The 19,665-nt window shown below is 43.4% G+C and overlaps 1 protein-coding gene across 1 annotated transcript in view; it reads left to right on the top strand.

The window, feature by feature from the left end:
• Window positions 1–18,201, top strand: part of LOC144797112 (estradiol 17 beta-dehydrogenase 5-like) — a 170,969-nt gene extending 152,768 nt beyond the window's left edge. Inside the window, exons 7-9 of the mRNA XM_078668210.1 lie at window positions 5,917–6,082; window positions 16,426–16,508; window positions 17,519–18,201. Coding sequence (XP_078524336.1) covers window positions 5,917–6,082; window positions 16,426–16,508; window positions 17,519–17,561 — 292 coding nt within the window. The 3' untranslated portion in view covers window positions 17,562–18,201. The remainder of the gene's footprint in view (window positions 1–5,916; window positions 6,083–16,425; window positions 16,509–17,518) is intronic.
• The last annotated feature ends 1,464 nt before the right edge of the window (window positions 18,202–19,665 follow it).

Here is a 19,665-nt window from a genome sequence, read left to right as displayed (position 1 = left end):
GTTGTTGTAATGACTTGTGTGGTATGGAACGCGTGGTAACAACGCGTTTATTGTATTGTCTGTGTTATAATGGCATGCGTTGTAGAAGCATGCATGACTTTGTTATACATCCGATATTGCATACTTCTCTACTGCTTTTTTAGTACTGCATTAACAGTACCTTCTTAGGGAAATCTGGATGCATATCCTTGTAACTGGTATCTAGAAATCTAGCAATCTAGAGAGTATGCAGTGCTCCAGTTTGCATAGCAGCCTCAAGCAGTAATCTTGGACTATTTCAAGGTAAAGTGATTTCACACATCTTATGGTTTACTGTTACTGCATCTCCGCATGATACTGCATACTTCTCTACTGCTTTTTCAGTACTGCATTAACAATGCCTTTTTAGGGAAATCTGGTTGCATAATTGGATATCTGGCATCTAGATATATAGGTATCTGGTGGGTATCCAGTGCTCCAGTTTGCATAGCAGCCACAAGCAATAATCTTTCAAATATTTAAAGTGAATTCACACATGGTATGGTTTACTGTTACCACGTTACCAACTGTATTCTCACCCACATTCGCCAAACTCTCACGTCCTAACAAGCACTCACGCACTCACTAACTGATGTGCAACCAAGCAACAACATCATAGTCTCACATTTAGCCATTTTTATTATTTGACGTCCCACTTGATGACACATAACCTGTTATGTAGAAAAACGAGGGATGAGATGCACTCCGGTGTACTAAATTTTAATCATTTTGAACTTCATTAACATACTGAATGCGTGCAAGTTTGCTTCGTGCTCCGCCGAAATGCGCTGCAATCAAACTGAACAACGAAGTGACCTGAGTTAGGTACCAAGTCAAACTGCACAGCCACAACCATTGTAGAATGAATCCAATCAATCAAAGCTACATAGTTCTTCATTATTTTCCTCTTCGATTCTTCAGAAACTTTTACTTATCTTGCTCAAAAATATTTTTCAATTTATTTTATTCATCTAGATTCCATGAACAGATGTAATCAAAACTCAGGAGATGTAAAATCAATCCACGTGCCACAATTTTATTAAAAAAATGTCCCAATGCATTTCGGGAAATTTCCCTTCGTCACGGGACTCTAAGAAACCAGAAATAAACACCACCATCAACAAAAATTACGTATATCTCACTATTATGTACAAATAATATTTAGACAATTATATTTCTTATTAGAGCCTGTAAACGATACCTGCCAACCCACATTTAGTGATAAGCCACTGTGCTTCTCTCAATTTGACACTCAAAAGCTCGCACTGTTGAAACACACCCTAACCATAACAAAACAACGCTTTTTAATGGTAAAAACGTCCCGTACCTCAATAAGACCCACCTCCCGCATGCTCAAAGTACTATCACTGCATCCCCATCAGCATATGTATCAACCACAAACTTACTGTGGCATATGTTGTTTCTGGTACAAAGGACCCAACCTCACACGGTATCCCACTTATGACAAGGACGAAGGTGCATTCACCTATATGGGGCTCCTCGGCACGACCTGTTATGCCATGATCACACCCCTAGCCCTCTTTGCCATATGGGCATCTCAATGTAACACAACATATCCTGTTACACCTCTTATTTTTGTGCAACAACACCTGCACTTACCCTGTGGATACAACATACTCATAATTTCAACGCAGGCTACTTAAAGGGCTCAGCTCACAGCCCTTGACTCTAGGTTCGACCTCTTGTGGCCTCCACCGCCCATCCTCTGAATAGATTTCTCAAGGTATCATTCCGTCTTCTCAGTCTGCTCTCTCTTTGTCTTTCTTCCTCTCAAGCTCTTTCTCTGCCCTATTCTTTTTCTCTTTCACTTCCCTACCCCCACCCCTTGCACCAGTCCGCTCGCCTCGCCTCCCTTACTCCCTAACTCCCCCCATCCCATTGTCCTCACCCTTTCTGGCCATCCTACCCTCCACTCCCACCTGCACACCCTGGCAAAACACACAAGACAACTCTTATATAGTCCACACCACTTCCCTATGCATAACTTGAAGATTCTCACCCTTAGCATTAAGAGACTAAATTACCCAAGAAAATGACAAAAATCCAAGACTACACACATAAGCTCAGGGGTGACCTGATACTTCAACAGGAGACAAATGCCGCCTTGAAAGGAGCTCCTCTTCTAAAGGAATCCAGGGTGGGTGACTTCCCTCAGCTCCAGCCATCAGCAAGAAAAATGGCCTAAACACCCTAATTCCCACCTCCTCAGCGATCACTTTTACTGCAACAGACGCACACCCCAAAGGCAATGGCTTGTTACTAAACTCCCAAAAGATAATACTGATATCATAGTTGTGAATATCTACGCTGCCAACAGCGATAACCCAATGTTTAGGTCAAATCTTAACAAACAATTGTCAACCACACCCACGCTATGCAGACTCATAATGGGCAGGGCTTTTAACCTCCCTTGGGATGGTATTCTGGACAGAAACTTCTTGTGCTCATTTAAACCCAACACGCCTCACAAATAAAAGCAAAACTTCTATAATTGGAGACTATTTAACCCTACAGGCAAAGCCTACTCATTCTTCTCCCATACCCACAACTCCTTCTCCCATATTGACTATTTATTAGTAGACAAAGTGCACGTCCCATCTATATCAAATTCCTCTTTCGAACCAATCTTAGCATCTGACCATGCCAGAATCTCTCTGCCTATGCCATTTCAACTACTGCTCCCAAACCTAAAACATGGAGAATGTATGACCTCCTCACAGACGACCCAAGCTTTAGAGAAACAATAAAGAAATAAATTGACCTCTACATGGAAATAAACAGTAACTCAGTCCCTAACACCCAAACTGTGTTGAACGCCCTAAAAACCACTATCAGGGGACATATGATCAAACTCATGTCAAAGAAAAACAAGCAGAACAACCAGGCACTAGACCAAGTGGAAAGCCAAGTAAAAGCATTATGAAACACTCAAGCTGTCCAGAGATGAGTCACAACTAAACCAATTAACAAAACTAAAATATGGATGCAACAACAACTTAAGCAACAAAGCCTGTCAACTGGTTCAAAGATGTAAAGGCATCAATGTATGTGGCCAAAATAAAGCAGGCAAAATACTAGCTTCTTTTCTAAAACAAAACTATTGTAAACCTAGGATAGCCTCCATAATGAACAAACATGGCATACCTCCCAATAAAGAGAAAGATATTCTTGCTGACTTTGAAAACTTCCATCGAACCCTCTTTGCAAAGAGTACCGACACTCCCTACAAGTTCTGCTTAGAATTCCTCAAGAAGATTAACATCAACAACATAGTCAAGGCTACCAATCTTTCCTTAGAAACCCTGTCTCTCAACACAAATTCCTGTATGCAAACAAAAAACTAAAAGCTAGAAAAGCACCTTGTTTGGACGGCTTTCCAGCCTCCTTCTACCAAACATTGTCCGCATCCCTGATTTCACTGTTATAGATCCTTTCTGCAAACCACTTCCATTGGTGCTATTAAAGGAAGGGCTGCGGTAGCAACAATAGTAGTCATTCTCAAAGAAGGAAAAGACCCATCCAACCCCAAACACTACCGTCCCAACTCCCTAAAAAATGTCGACTGTAAAATACTTGGGTGGGCATAAAATACGACAAATATACAAGACTCTGACAACAACTCACCTACAACCCTGAACAAGACGAAGAGGGCGTGGCAGGATGATATTCCAGAATTAACAGTCGATGATTGTGCTGAGGCTCTGGCTATCCCCCGTGGCGCAGCAGTGGCCTCTAGATACCCCCTTATACAGTTTAAATATGTACACCGTGTATATCATACCCGGTTGCGCCTCTGGAAGATGGGAGGTTTTGCTTCCCCCCTATGCTTGCGTTGCAATAGGAAAGAGGGTACCTTTTTTCACACTGTGTGGAGCTGTGAAGTTCTGCAACCATTTTGGCTGAATTGGCTGTCTATCTGTCGAGGGTCTGCCCCCAAAAGCATAGGAGGATCTGGTCCAGATGGGATTCATATATGGACATTGATCCCCCCCCCTTCCAACATTATCCCCATAGTAGCGATATATTGGGTCAGTTTCAGGGCACTATCCATAAAGTGTCCTTGTGTATTCCTGGGCTTATGGAACAGTTAAATTACGTTTGTCAATATGGATGGGGTGGGGAATGCCTGCAAATAGTTTTAAAGTTCTTATTATCTCGGTTTTAGGTACAAAGGATGCACATGGATGGTTTCGCCTATTGTTATCCTTTGTCTTTGTATTCGAATATCAGATTGTCGGGCCTTCGCCCAGGTGGTACTTTTAAAAATTCAATAAAATATGTTGTAAAAAAAAAAGAAATTCGGAAAATTCTAAGACCCAAAGGAGCAACAAAATCCGTACAAAATTGGGCATCAATCGCAGCATCAGAAAGGTCCCAGGAAAGTTCTGGCTCGCCTCCAAAATCGATTGTTTATATAAGAAATCTTCTCGTAGAACATAAATAAAGCTGCACCCTCATCATAGTGTGAGCGAAAGGATTACAATTTTGGCAATTCAGAACACAGTTTTATTAGATGTCATATTGCTTTACCATCTAAGCGCTATCCCATTACATGAATATCGAGATGGCAGGACGACCTAGTTACAAAAACAACAGCTACAGTTTATGAACGAATGCGGTACAGTGAGCTAACGAAAGAAACCTTGAATGGTTGCAATATTACTGAGCCAATGTGGGAAAAGTTTTCTTCTAGAACAGTGAGCACTAAATAAACAAACATAGGGTTGCTTGACTGTGTGCAACAGAAATAATAAAGAGTGAACATGCAGAGTTAGACATACATTTTAAACAAGATGGCGTAGAGGCCTAACCAAGGACTTAGTAAGCATAAGCCAAGAAAATACACTTTAAAGTGATATAGTAAAATCATTTAAAACCAATAGTATCAGATAATTGTTCATGTGTAAATTTGAAAGCAGATTAATACTGTGCACAATGTTATTAATGCACAGTTTTGTAAGTACACAAACACACTCCCAAAGCAGACACCCATAGGTGCAGATTTACAAGGTCTGGTGCACCTCTGCAAATCAGCAGGGATGCACCAGAAAACTTGCGAGACGCAAAACTACCTGCGCGCCACCATGGATGCGCCGCATTTGCAATGTGGCGCACCGTGGCGCACGTATAGGCAGATGTGTGTCGTATCTGCCGGCTTAAAGTTGGCGCAGTTCTAGAGTCGTGTCACGGACGCAACGCAACTCCAGCACTGTTCCAACCCTGCCTATCTGTAACATTCTGCGTTGCACCTTACGCTTGCTTCAAGCAGGCGCACCTTTTGGACGCAGCGGCTTCGGAAAAGTGACTGAGTGAAATCTTGTAGATTTCACTCAGGCACTTTTCTGAGACTTTCCTGCGACGGCCCGCCCACACTGCGACGGTAGGCTCACATTATACCTGACGCAGGTATAATGTGGCGTAGGGGTTTACGGTGTGACGCATCACCCTAGAGGCATCACGTTGTAAATCCGTCGCAGCATGGCGCTTGCTTTACGCCGCTTCTGCGTCACAGAAGTGACTCAGTGGCAGCGCAAATGCGTCGTAAGTGCCTTGTAAATCTGGCCCTGAGAATTTTGCCTTATCATTTGTAAGAGGCTGTTCTCTTAGTCCTTTCAGGATGGGCCATCTAATGCAGTGGGGCTGGCAGCTATTTCATACACCATCACTACTCCCCCAAAGGTGTAGCTGATGGCATGGCCAACTGTGGCTTCACCCTCGTAAACTGTGCTCGTAAACTGACACAGATGATGTACCCTTGGTCTTTGGATGATCTCTATACTTACCCGTAGCTATTACAAGATAGGCTGGTTACTGCAGATTTTTATACTACATTTATAATATGTGAGATTTAATCAATTCTTTCATCTTGTGATGCAGGATTGACCAGACATCTCCAGTGCTCCTGGATGACCCAGTACTTGGCCAGATTGGCCAGAAGTACAAGAAATCTCCAGCCCAAGTTGCCATGCGTTACTTTCTTCAACAGGGTGTTGTAGTTCTGGCTAAGAGCTTCTCTCCAGAGCGCATTAAACAAAATATTCAGGTGAGTATATGTGCGTGTGTCCGGCTATGACATAGAATATACTCAAGTTTGAAACAGTCCATATAAATTCATCCATTGTCAAAGATGGGATTGGTGTTTTTTTATCCATTGTTTGCCCATTCTCAACGTGCTATGGTATTTGCCTAAAAAATTATCCTAGCGGATGTCTATGGAACAAAATCTTCTGAGCCTAACAATATGGCTTGGTGGATATATTGAGCTGTCTCTTACTGATTATTTGCAACTTACTCGATATTCAAGCCCAGTATTTTCCACGGGGGATATTCATCAAACATATGAATGTGATATCTTGGACTTGCAGGAATCTGACAACATTACTATTTGAATAATTTCACTGCTCTTTGAAACAATTTTCAGTTTTTCTGATATGAGTGCTTCATGTCATATTCTAATACTTCTTCAACAAGTCCCTCCTTTCCCTTTCTGAAGGGAACATTTTTGAGACTCGGTATACTATAAGTCCTGTCCGAGGAAAAGTGGGCTCTACACTCACCCTTCACAAGAGAGTAGGTGACTGCTTTGGAGCCAAGTTCACCCATAAGGTTAGTGCCCTACGTGGTGACCTACATGTCTAATTCGCTCAGTGTCCTCTGCATCATGGTCCTGACATCTTCAAGAATAGCCCAATGACCTGCTCTATTCTTGGGATCCTCCTGAGGTCTTGTTCCACTCTGCAGGGTCCTTCCAAGGAGGCTATAACCTTGAGAAACACCCTAAAGTGTGCCTTCCAAGAAGCACCATATCCTCTCCACTTTCTTTAAGTGTCATGAGATAGTAAGGTTAGAAAAGTGGATTAAAAGTGTAAAACCCGTTTTGTGTTGTCAAGCGCCCACTAATGTTGAAATCCCCAAGACCGCCACGTTGTTTGATTTGGTTACTCAGTCACAGAATGTTGAATCCATATTTCAAAAGGACTCCAGAAAGAGTAGAATTTTATGAATCCTGGTTTACCCTACTGTGCCATAGAGTGTACTCTAGTTAGAAACAGTCCATCTATAGAGTCATCCACTGTGAAGAATGGAGTGGTTCATTAATCCAATGTTTGACTATGCCCAACCTTGCTAAGTCACAACAATCATCCCGGTGGATGTCTATGGAATGAGATTTTTAATGCCCAACAATATTGCTTTCTAGACATATTTTGCTGTCTCTTACTGAATATTTGCAGCATATCCAGCTGGCCCAAGCCCAGTAATTTTCCACTGAACTGTGTGAGTTTCAGGAGGGTGACAGTCCAATTTGAATAATTTCCCAATTGTGTTAAACAAACCAAATATTAGTTCTGAATTGTTGTATTTGTATATTTGCTAATATGAGTAAATTAAGCACCATTCTAATACATTTAAACAACTCCCTCCTTTCCCTTTCTGATGGAAATAGTTTAGAGACTGGGCTCTCCACACTGCCTGTCCGAGGAAAGTTTGTCTCTCTATCCACACTAAACACGAGCATGCCCAGGTGCCCAGCCCCCCCTATAGGGCTAGTGTTGTACCTAGTTACCTACATGTCTAACGCACTCAGAGACCTCTGCAGCATGTTGTCTGCCATCTCTATACATAGCCCTTTGGCCTGCTCTACTCTTGGAAACCTCCTTAGGTTTTTCTTCTACTCTGGGGGGCTTCCCAAAAAGGGTCTTGCCGTGCCCAAAAAGGGTCTTGCCGTGAGTAACATCCCAAAGAAAACGGAGACTCTACCTCCCCAGAACCACCATATCCTCTCCACTTTCTCAAACTGTCAGCCCAAATCCAACATATTCCCTCCAGAACATTCAGACTCAGAAGGGCTTCCAACACTTCAATATACAAATAACTCTCAACTGACACTAACAGCCAGGCCTGCCCACATAAACCGCTCAGACTTTCTTCCTGGTGCTAGGGACGACCTGTCGATACCACCACCCTCACTATGCAGACCACATCACTGATACACAAGGGATCAATCAGCAAGAGCTCACAATCAACCTCCTAATAAACCGAGATACTGTATTCGCCAGTTGACTCACTCTGGAGAGAGGGACTCCTATATTTGTGTGAAAGGAGGCCAATTGTTGGATGTGTACTTTCATTGGGATAAACTACTGCATCCATTTTATTTATATTATGTTTCCCAGTGCAACGTTTTGTTTGTTGTGAACCCTTCGTGTCCGCCATGACGTGTTTCAGACTCCAAAAGGCATTGATCACATGACGCTTCAGGAGGATATATAACTATCTATATATATATATATTCACTGAAAAAACCATAGGTTTTACACCAGTTATAGTTAGCTGGAAGTTTTACTCGCATAAAACCATTGAAATTCCCACGTTATAGTTAGTTGGACTCACTATAACTTGCGCGTGCAATGCACTGCTGATGACGTCACATATTACATCACTCATGACATGGTCAGTGACATCACTCATGACATCACTGATGACACCATCCAGTGAATGTGTGTCTTTCTGAAAAATAAATATTAGTGAGTAATGTTTAAATATTTAAATATATGTATTAATGTTTCACTTTCTGTATAAGTGGCTGCATGGGTTGGTGAGTAGCTACATGTGTAGGTATATGGGTTATTAGATGTTTTTCTTAGTATCAGTATAAGTGTTTGTATGGTTTGGTGGGGGTATTACTTAGCACATAGATGCATGAATGACTGACTCTCTGTTTGTATGTGTTTTGAATACAGCACATGTGCAGGACTGTATGGGTGGATGAGTGTGTATATGTGTATGTTAGTGAGTGAATGACTGTCTCACTAGTGTCTTTACCAGTAACTACATATGTTTTAATGTAGTATATGTGAATTTTCATGTATATAAGTGACTATATGTGAGAGTAAGGGATTGTAAGAGTTCCTGTTTAAATAAGTATGTGTTTCTATAAGTGATTGTTTAAGAGAGTAAGTATGTGTAAGGTTCCTTAGACGTAAGGTGCTAGTGTGTGTATAGCTGTATATGCAAATAAATGGATGTTCAATCGTTTTTTTGCATGTGTGAGTATGTGTTAGAGTATCTTTTGGATGACTGTCGGTGTGTAACAGGATGTATAGGTGTATCACTACATATGATGAGTGAGTATATGTATGAGTGACTACATAGAACTGTTGGTGAATGAGTGGATGTGTATATAGATGGTGGAATTACTGAATTGGTTGTTGTAACTGGTATGGGTCTCTCCATTTTATTGAAAATTTTAGTTTCTATTTTTGAATATGTGTTTCAAGGGTTACATTACACTGAAAGGAGGTCTGTCACTCTGTCACAAGGATGGTGTCATCAGTGATGTCATGAGTGATGTCACTGACCATGTCATGAGTGATGTAATATGTGACGTCATCAGCAGTGCATTGCACGCGCAAGTTATAGTGAGTCCAACTAACTATAACGTGGGAATTTCAATGGTTTTATGCGAGTAAAACTTCCAGCTAACTATAACTGGTGTAAAACCTATGGTTTTTTTCAGTGAATTTATTATTTTTTTTTAATGCTAATTCCTAACTATAACTGGTGTGAAACCTATGTTTTTTTCAGTGAATTTCAATGGTTTTTTAATAGCAAATCTTTATAGGTATAAAAAATAAATTTTAAAACGAATTTTATATTGTATAATTATGTCAATTTTTTTTATTTATTTTTTATATTTTTTGCCCGGAGTGCTCTGGGGCGCGTACCGGTGAACGCACGGGTAAGCGCAATGTTACGGCGCGCCCCAGGGCGCGTACCGGGGAGCGTCCCGTTAGCGCTATTCTGGCGAACGAAAACAACATCGTGACGTTTCGCGTAACCGCGTAATGCGTCATATGACGCACAGCGTAAGCGCACCCGGAAGCACGCGTGCGCATACGATAGCGCAACATCTTGACGCGCTTACGCCGCGCACCCGCAGGCGCACCCCGGAGCGCGACTACGGGCGCGCCCCGGGGCGCGTAACGTAAGCGCATCGGGTCATGTGACCTGAAACTAACACTTTCTATTGGTGCAGAATAGTTTGACCGTATGTTTCTGTGAAGTTTAAATATGTTTTACATATTGAAGAATGAGTGGATGTATAAGTGTCTGGATGAAACATTAAGTAGGTGCGTGAATGACTGTAGGAGTCAGTGATTAAATGTGTCTTTCTGAATGCATGGGTTAGTGACTAAACTGTCTGAATGTGTGTATCATTATGTTTGTTGTTGTATAACCTGTTGAATTTGTTGATCAGTAGTTATATGAGTGGCTATATGTCTTATTGATTGGTTGCTCAAGTATTTGTATGAGAGAATGAGTGTGTGTGTGGGTGGCTGGGAGGTGTGTGATTCTGTGCATAGATGTGTGAGCAGCTGATCCACAAGATGGGTTCAAGAGTGCAGTGAATTTCAATGGTTTTTTAATAGCAAATATCTATAGCTGTAATATATATTCTTCTTTATAATGTATACTATATTTTCTATGTATGTAATAAAAAAAAATTTATGTTTAATATTCTTTTTTTTTTTTGCCCCGGTACGCTCCCGGTGCGCGCACTGGGGAGTGCACCGGTACGCGTAGTTTCGTGGAGCGTCCCGGGGCGCGCTCCGGTGAGCGCCCCGTGAGCGCTATTGCCGCGATCGAAAAACCACATCGTGACGCGTCGCGTAAGCGTGACGTATCGCGTAGCCGCGTGATGTGTCTTATGGCGCGTCGCGTAAGCGCGACGTATCGCGTTGCCGCGCGATGTGTCTTATGACGCGCTGCGTATACGCACCCGGAAGCGCTCCGTGACGCGGCCCGGTGCGCATAGCGTAAGCGCGCCGGAGCGCGTAACGTAAGCGCATCGGGTCTTGTGTCGGGTCATGTGACCTGAAAATAACACTTTTCATTGGTTCTCATCATTTTTTTTCTCCAAATGATGAAAGCCCCCTCCTTTTTTCCTCATTCTAACTTTCTTCATTGAGAGAGCAAGAGCTATTTTTGATCAGTGCAATGGCATCACTTGTAGCTGCAGCTGGTGCACCCCCACCACCACCACCACCACCAAGAAAAGAAGGTCCACCACCACAGTTCCTTGGAGGAGAAGAAGAAGAGGAGGAAGAAGAGGAGGAGGAGGAACAATCAAGGCGCTTCCTGCATGAAGAACCAAGGCAAAGGCACGTTAAAGTGCACTTTATTTGGCAATTCTTTTCAATCCCTGAAGACAAAAAAAAGGTGAACGCCCCCAAAGTCACCTGTCTAATTTGTGGCTCAGTCCTCTCCAGGGGCAATCCCCCCAAAAAATATTCATTTGGTAATTTTACCATGATCCGCCACATGGAGGGGTTGCATCCCAATAACTTAGCCCAGGCTGAAGTACAGGAACTTCAGAACAACCCACCCCCTGTGGCCAGCACCTCCTCTACTGAAGACTCACTTTCTGGTCCTGAAGCACGCCAAATAGTGCCAAATATACAACAAAAATTTGGCACCATAAAAATTGTTTTCATTTTCTGTGGCAAAACGTTATGTTATGGTGAACTTAGTGTCACCTTAATAAATAATGCTGTGGACAACCACCAATGCAACAAGAAAAGGAAGCACTAATTCTTTTCTTTTTTTTGCTCCTGTTGAGCCATTTCCAATTCCCTGTTTTTTGTTTGTTCCCTTAAAAAACACAAAAAAATATAAAATTGTTCAAAAATACAAAAAAAAAATATTCAGTAAAATAATAAAAAAATATAAAACAACAAAAAGAATTTAAAAAAAGTTCTTTTCAGAACTACCTCACATTTATAAAATGTTGCTAAAAATTTTAAACTCTGGAATTCTTTTTTCTCTTTTGTGCGCTTTCCGGTGCGCTCCCCGGTGCGCGTACCGGGCGCTCCCCCCAAGAAAATCGAAAAAAATTATAATTTTTTTTCCGCCCCGCGGGCCCCTTTTATGGCCCCCACATCAAACCTAGGAGATCAGGGGGGCTCTACCCTGCCCCCTTTTGGTCATTTCCCCCTTTGTTTTTTGCCACCTCTTGTGTCTCGATCCTACCGAGACACAAGATGGCGGCCGATGCGGACTGTTTCGAATGTTTACAGACACCCGAGAGCCAATCAGCTTTCCGTACGCAAGTTGCGTGGCGCACCCGGAGCGCACCCCGGTGCGCGTACCGGGGCACGGCCATAGATATATAAATTTTTTTATTATATATATATAATTCAAAAATTCACCAAACTGTGGAAAAGCTCGCAACAGGTAAGTTTTGCTGACATCATTTATTGAAGGTTTGCTGTGCACAGGAGAAAGGTACTGCCTGCTACAATGTCCAATTGTCTGTCCGACGCGTTTCATGCTCTTCGGCATTTCATCAGGGACTTTGGATAGTGAGCTGCTTTGAGGCATTACGTTATAAAACACCTGAATTTGTCAGCAAGCCTCCGCCTCAGTGGGCGTATCCACACAGTGAATTCTGGTACTTGCAGTGCTTGCTTATTACCACAGTGGGCCGTGTGCCTCCATGCGCTATATTCCACAATAAAATACCCCACTGGGTCGAGGCATCTACTTATCCTCCAGAACCGGCATCTTTTAACCTCCAATGCAGCTCCTGTTCCTTTCGCTGCCACACCTTCTGGCGCTGCAGCAGGTCCGTTATTCAAACAGCGGGCTCATCCGCGACCTAGGTGTGGCCGCTAACATCAAATTCAAAAATTCACCAAACTGTGGAAAAGCCCGCAACAGGTAAGTTTTGCTGACATCATTTATTGAAGGTTTGCCGTGCACATGAGAAAGGTACTGCCTGCTACAATGTCCAATTGTCTGTTCGACGCGTTTCATGCTCTTCGGCATTTCATCAGGGACTCTGGATAGTGAGCTGCTTTGAGGCATTACGTTTTTAAACACCTGAATTTGTCAGCAAGTCTCCGCCTCAGTCGGCGTTTCCACACAGTGAATTCTGGTACTTGCAGTGCTTGTTTATTACCACAGTGGGCCGTGTGCCTCCATGCGCTCTTCCACAATAAAATACCCCAGTGGGTCGAGGCATCTACTTATCCTCCAGAACCGGCATCCAGAATCCAGCGTGCCCCCTTGTCTATCTTTAAAGGAGAGAGACTGTCGGTGGAAATATTTGCGCGGAACTACGCCGTGCGAGGGAGGCACCTTCCGAAGTATCCGGTGTAAAATTGTCCGTCGGGGCTAGCAAGCATCTGGATCGCCCCACATCGCCAATGGCACAGCTACTCTGCTATCAGAGATAGCCCATGACCACATGGGAAGGCACCACTACTTCAGGAATGCCCCGGACTTGCAAATGTCGGCGATGTGAAGGCTGGAAGTACGGGAACAAAACGGATGAAAAACTTCGCCCAGAAAGATACTGCGCATCCTTACCTGCTTCATTTACAGCCAGGCTCAACCATGAGGAAATTAAGAAAATGGCTGTTTGGACTGCAAAACCACAGCACGCTGATGTAAGCGAACTGCACTCTGGGAGTTGCAGTTCTACGTGTTGGGTACTAAGCGGCTCCTCCCAAATGGAACACAGGTGTGCAAACAATTCTACTTTAGATGCCAGAAAACTTTTCAACTTTGGACCGCAGTAGCAGTGGCAACTAACAAGGAAGTGCATCTGAGGAAAGCCTATGCTGAAACGCGTCATGCCGAATCCTTGAAAAATAAAGAACATTGTTTTGAAATCCAGCGTGCCCCCTTGTCTATCTTTAAAGGAGAGAGACTGTCGGTGGAAATATTTGCGCGGAACTACGCCGTGCGAGGGAGGCACCTTCCGAAGTATCCGGTGTAAAATTGTCCGTCGGGGCTAGCAAGCATCTGGATCGCCCCACATCGCCAATGGCACAGCAACTCTGCTATCAGAGATAGCCCATGACCACATGGGAAGGCACCACTACTTCAGGAATGCCCCGGACTTGCAAATGTCGGCGATGTGAAGGCTGGAAGTACGGGAACAAAACGGATGAAAAACTTCGCCTAGAAAGATACTGCGCATCCTTACCTGCTTCATTTACAGCCAGGCTCAACCATGAGGAAATTAAGAAAATGGCTGTTTGGACTGCAAAACCACAGCACGCTGATGTAAGCGAACTGCACTCTGGGAGTTGCAGTTCTACGTGTTGGGTACTAAGCGGCTCCTCCCAAATGAAACACAGGTGTGCAAACAATTCTACTTTAGATGCCAGAAAACTTTTCAACTTTGGACCGCAGTAGCAGTGGCAACTAACAAGGAAGTGCATCTGAGGAAAGCCTATGCTGAAACGCGTCATGCCGAATCCTTGAAAAATAAAGAACATTGTTTTGAAATCCAGCGTGCCCCCTTGTCTATCTTTAAAGGAGAGAGACTGTCGGTGGAATATATATATATATATATATATATATATATATATATATATATATATATATATATATATGTACAGCAATAACAAATGGCAAATCATTTGTTAGTAAATAAATCAGTAACAGGAAAATCATGAAAACTGGTTTAGTATGGACTGTTTAGTTCTAAATAGTGTTTACAGCTTGTATTGCATGTAATGAGTGCTTCTACTTGTCATCTCTAGCAAATGCCCCTAGAGACGTTACCTCTGGTCCTCTGGCCTAGGGCACTAATGACTGCAGCACCAGCCTTGCTCTGTCCCTGGTGAGCACCTGTTACGCTTACATAGGGGTGATAACTAAAGTATACAGAAAGTGTTGGATGGAATGCTTAAATTAATCTCAGTCACAAATGTACACACCATACCAGCTCTGTTTAGATCCAGCTATATGAAAATTAGTCTTCACTCTGCTCTTTTGGAAAAATTCCAGCCCAAACTGCCAAACCCGGTGCTCCCTGAATTGCAACACAAGGAATCTGGGTCCGGTGTCGCCCTTATTATGAACTCATCAGCCAGGTACAGCTTGGTTTCAGTGACACAGTCTGCATAGGACCCATGTCTGGGCATGCCTACATGTCCTACTTAAGGCTGCATACTATGGTACACAAAAAGTGATGAGCCCATGATAAGGGTGAAACCGGTCATAGGTTGCTTGTATTCCTGTTCAGGGAGGACCTGGCCTTGCAGTTTGGACTGAACTGTTTGCATCAGGAGCAGGGTCAAGGCTGATTTGCATATGGCTGGGTCCCAAACTGAGGTGGCATGGGCGGAAAAAACAATGGGCTGGGATGTGGCCCGAATGATTGTCAGTGGCTGGGATTAATTAAAGCATTTTATCCATCACTTCAATTGTTTTTGTCCTACAATGGAATGAGAGCATTATACAAATCTATACTACTATTATAAAGGAAGAACTTTGAACCTTTGAGGCGGGTAAACTCGGGAACCACAGCGCCAATCCACACACCCGATACATCGTTGTAATCGTCAGGGTGTGCAGATGGACATAGGCTATATAAACTTAATAAATATACGTAATTTCAAAAATGTACCAAAAAAAAAAAAGTAGTCCCTTGGAAGAAGCGCCGGCCGCGACGTGCGTGCTGACGTTAGGAGCGCGGGGAGGAGCGGCGTACAGGAGCGCGAAGAGGACCGGTGGACATGAGCGCGGGGAGGAGCGGCGCACAGGCGGGGAGGAGCGGCGGACAGGCGGTGAGGAGCGGCGGACAGGCGGTGAGGAGCGGTGGACAGGCGGTGAGGAGCGGCGGACAGGCGGTGAGGAGCGGTGGACAGGCAGTGAGGAGCAGCGGACAGGCGGTGAGGAGCGGCGAGCGGCGGATGAGGTAGGTTATTTATTTATTTATTTAGGAGCACTGAGCGGCGAGCGGCGGCAAAATACAAAAGCAAACGTTCCCTTAAATGAAGCAAAAATGACAATCGTGAGTAAACAAAATACAAGAGGAAGCAAACGGTGCATTACAAAAGTGAGCCAAACGGTGCATTACAGGAGGAAAAAGTGACGTGTGCAGGTTACAAAAGCGTACAAAGTAAACAGAGGTATAATACTGCATTACAGGAGGAAAAAGTGACGTGTGCAGGTTACAAAAGCGTACAAAATAAACATAGAGGTATAATACTGCAATATATGGAGGAAGGCTCCGGGGGACCCACGGACAACGTCGGGCCGGGCGGGGGCCCTGAAGCCTAATTGCTTCCGGACAACGTCGGGACGGGCTGCTAGTTGTAAATAAATAAAATACAAAACTCCACCCATAAATTCTTTAAACATTCCACATTTAAGATTCTTGATGGTTGCCAGGAGAGAAGCTGTGTACACTTCCATTTGCTTTGATATAACAGGACAAAGATACCACGTGCCATCATTTTTATGTCTGAACATTCATTTCCATTCATGTTTCGAAACAAAAGGTGACTTTTCATCCACATTTGGTTGAGAGCTTTGGTAGTTCTGCACTGTTGTAGTCATTGAAGATGAAATCTCTTCTCCCGACAGGTTTTTGACTTTCATCTGGCTCCTGAGGACATGGAAGCCATTGATGCACTCAACAAAGACTTGCGCTACTTGGACAAGAAAGGGTATGCTATATAAGGGGTCTTTGTAGGGGCGTTTTGAAAGAGAGGGGAGGAGAAACAGTGGCTCTTTGTAATGTGAAACAATATAGTAGCAGACATACTCAAAAGCATATTTTAAAATAGATTGGGCAATGGGACAAGATACTATATACATTGGGGCCCCATTTATGAAAAGTGGTGCATCGCTGTGTGAAAGCAGCGATGCGCCAATTTTCAGTGCACCCTCCTTGCGGAACGATGGATGAGCCGTTAATATACAGCACATCATGTCCCCCATGCATTGATGGAGTTGTGTCGTAAGCATGACACAACTCCAGCAATGCATGGGGGAGCCCTATTCCCATTGCATTGCGTTACCCTTATGCCTGCTGTGAGTCAAGCATAAGGTTGTGACGCTGTAGCATCCTAGAAGTGGTACAGTGAAATCTGATAGATTTCACTGCGCCCCTACTACAAGGCTTTTTCACGTGGAAACTCCCACCCTGCATACATTATACCTGACGCAGGTATTATTTTAGCACAGGCATTTACAAAGCGACACATCTGCTTAGATGTGTCACTTTGTAAATATGGTACAACGTCACGCATTATTTACGCCACCGCTGTGTCACAAAAGGTGACGCAACAGCAGAGTAAAGTGTTGCAAGCATTCATTAAAAAGACCTTGGTGTTTTTTATAGATGCTCATCCAATGTTGGGAATGAAAACATTTATATTCAATAGGGCCTCTTTAATTACTGAGGATAGGGCTGGTGAGGTTGGGCGGAGGAAGGAATGGGTAAAGGAAGATTGAATATTCAGCAGGCGAACAGTTATTGTTGGTGTACTTAATACATTGTTAGTTGAATCTATTGCTTTTTGTAGGACTTGACATCCTACTTCTCAGCGCTGGCAATTTAATGACTGATTGACAAATTAAAAGTTATGAAGATGTCATAAAGCACAGTAACAGCAAATGTGAGTTATAGAATTTAAACCAATCCAATGTTTATTGACTGTTTGTATATTTTTAGAATTTCAGAACATCCAGAGTTCCCGTTCAATGATGAATACTAGGAGGCTGCCATCCAGTAACGAAGAGAAACCATTTTTACAACAGAATAGAAAGAAGAGTCTTCTATCTTACACATTTGCCAATCCTTCTATCATGATCTTGACTTCCATTCAGTATTAACCCCAAAGTTACTCATAAATCATGCCTTCTCTGAAGTCTCCTGCCTAGAATAATATTGACTTACAACATCTCCCTGGTCATTTGTGTCTGGTGTGCAACCAACAAATGATAGTGAAGTAGTCTCCTTAACTCACCTGCCTTGGAATATTTGAAGATTGGTGAGCTGTACTCCATTCTACAGGCAGTAGAGGGTTGTACTCTGATGCCCATACAAGACGACATCATTATCGTCATGCAGACTGAGATCTCTGTGCCTTCAGAAGGCACTGAAGCTTTGTCCCCATTTTCCCCGAGTGTATGGGGTGTCATTTATTTGTTGCCTTGTTCAGGACTTCGAGGCTTCCTCTGGATATCTCAAAAAGTCAAAACCATGAAACTTTGACCCATGGCCAAATGTCAGTCCAGCCATCAATCAAAACTTTCCACCAGTGTAGGATCCTCCTGCAAAATATGTCTGTTCCCCAAACTTTACATAGAACAGGAGAATCACAGGTTTGCCACCCAGGGTATTATGCCACATTTGTGCCACATTTGTGACAGGGAACCCTGCCCGCTAACGCTAATTAAGGCTCTCAGTTCCTTTCTACTAGAACAAATAACAAGCAAAATCTTCTGTAGCACCTGACTGTCTATATGAAACAAAGGCTGTGACAAATAAACCACGTGAAATAAAAACTGACTGTTTTCTTTTATAAAATGTAAATCCAGGATTTGTATAGCACAGCAAATCAAAATCACCCATGAGAGTCTCAAGGTGCTGAATTGTAGGCATAGGGATATTCAGGGATTTGCCCAGAATAACAGGATGTTGAACCGATGCCCAGGCTCGAATTTGGTAGCCCCCGCTCTGAAGTCCGGAGCTCAGGCCGTTACGCCACATCCTCTCTCTCTTGTTTAATCTTTACAGTATTTGGGACAAATAGGATTTAGTTGACTTTCTCAGTTAGTCTTTAGTAGTACATTTGGTACTGAACCAGATGGCATACTGCCAAGTCAACTGATAAAACACTGTTTTGAATTTGGGTATTGTGACATGGAAGAGGGAAAACTATTGTCGCACTGCTGAATATGAGAAACTATGCATGTTTGTGATAGAAAATTTGACAGAGGCCATCATACAATTTCCAATATGTTTGCTGGCAAGTGGGTGATTGTAGATTACAGGCAGGGAATATGCTTAATAGTAACTACACAAACATTTCACAATCTCCACAACACCTGAAACAGCAAGACAAAGTAGCAGTAATAGATATTGATCAATGGTGCTTTATTCAGACAACCAAATGTGTGTGTGTTGGACTTGTAAAGCGCACAGCTGCCTGTGAGCGTCCCGGCGCTGAAGACCGCTGGGGAACCCGTCCTGGCTTTCCCTGTGAGATGGTCCCTTCTGGGTACCTCCAAGGAGAAACCAGGCATCCCTCGGCGTCTGTGGGGGGCCGTTGTAGAGATGAGGCAAGCTTAATGCCCAGAGTTGCCGAGTGTGATCCCTGGTTAGAGTAGGCACCGAGGCGAGAATTGTCGAGTCCGCTGACCCTGGTCCATGACCCTGCCGCGTCGGGAATTGAAGCTCTCTGCTCAAATAGTGCTTGACCAGAACAGTAAAAAAGCCTCTGAGAGGAAAAAGGTGTAGGTGTATTAGCGGAGGAGGCCGCGCACAACCTTAAGACCTTACTATAAGCTGAGTAAACATAAAGTAACATAAAGTATCATAATCCAAAAAGGGATAGAAGGGATAAAGCTGATCAGCCATCAGAGAAATGTATATCCTCTTGAATGTATTGCCTCAGTCCTAGAGAGGAGCAAGCAGAAAATACAATTCTACTGGACAAGAGCAGGGTGAAGATCAAATAGAGAAGGGCTTCCAGAGGATATGACACAGCTCCAGCTATCCCCTATCAGCCTGATAACAAATATTGACCCCTTAGGGTTAAGGCATTCATCTAATCAGACCCACGTTATCAAGCACCCACCAGTGTGCCATCTTAT

Source organism: Lissotriton helveticus, chromosome 1_1, assembly GCF_964261635.1.
Source record: "Lissotriton helveticus chromosome 1_1, aLisHel1.1, whole genome shotgun sequence".
Lineage (NCBI taxonomy): Eukaryota > Metazoa > Chordata > Amphibia > Caudata > Salamandridae > Lissotriton > Lissotriton helveticus.
This window is presented reverse-complemented; position numbering and strand designations above follow the sequence as displayed.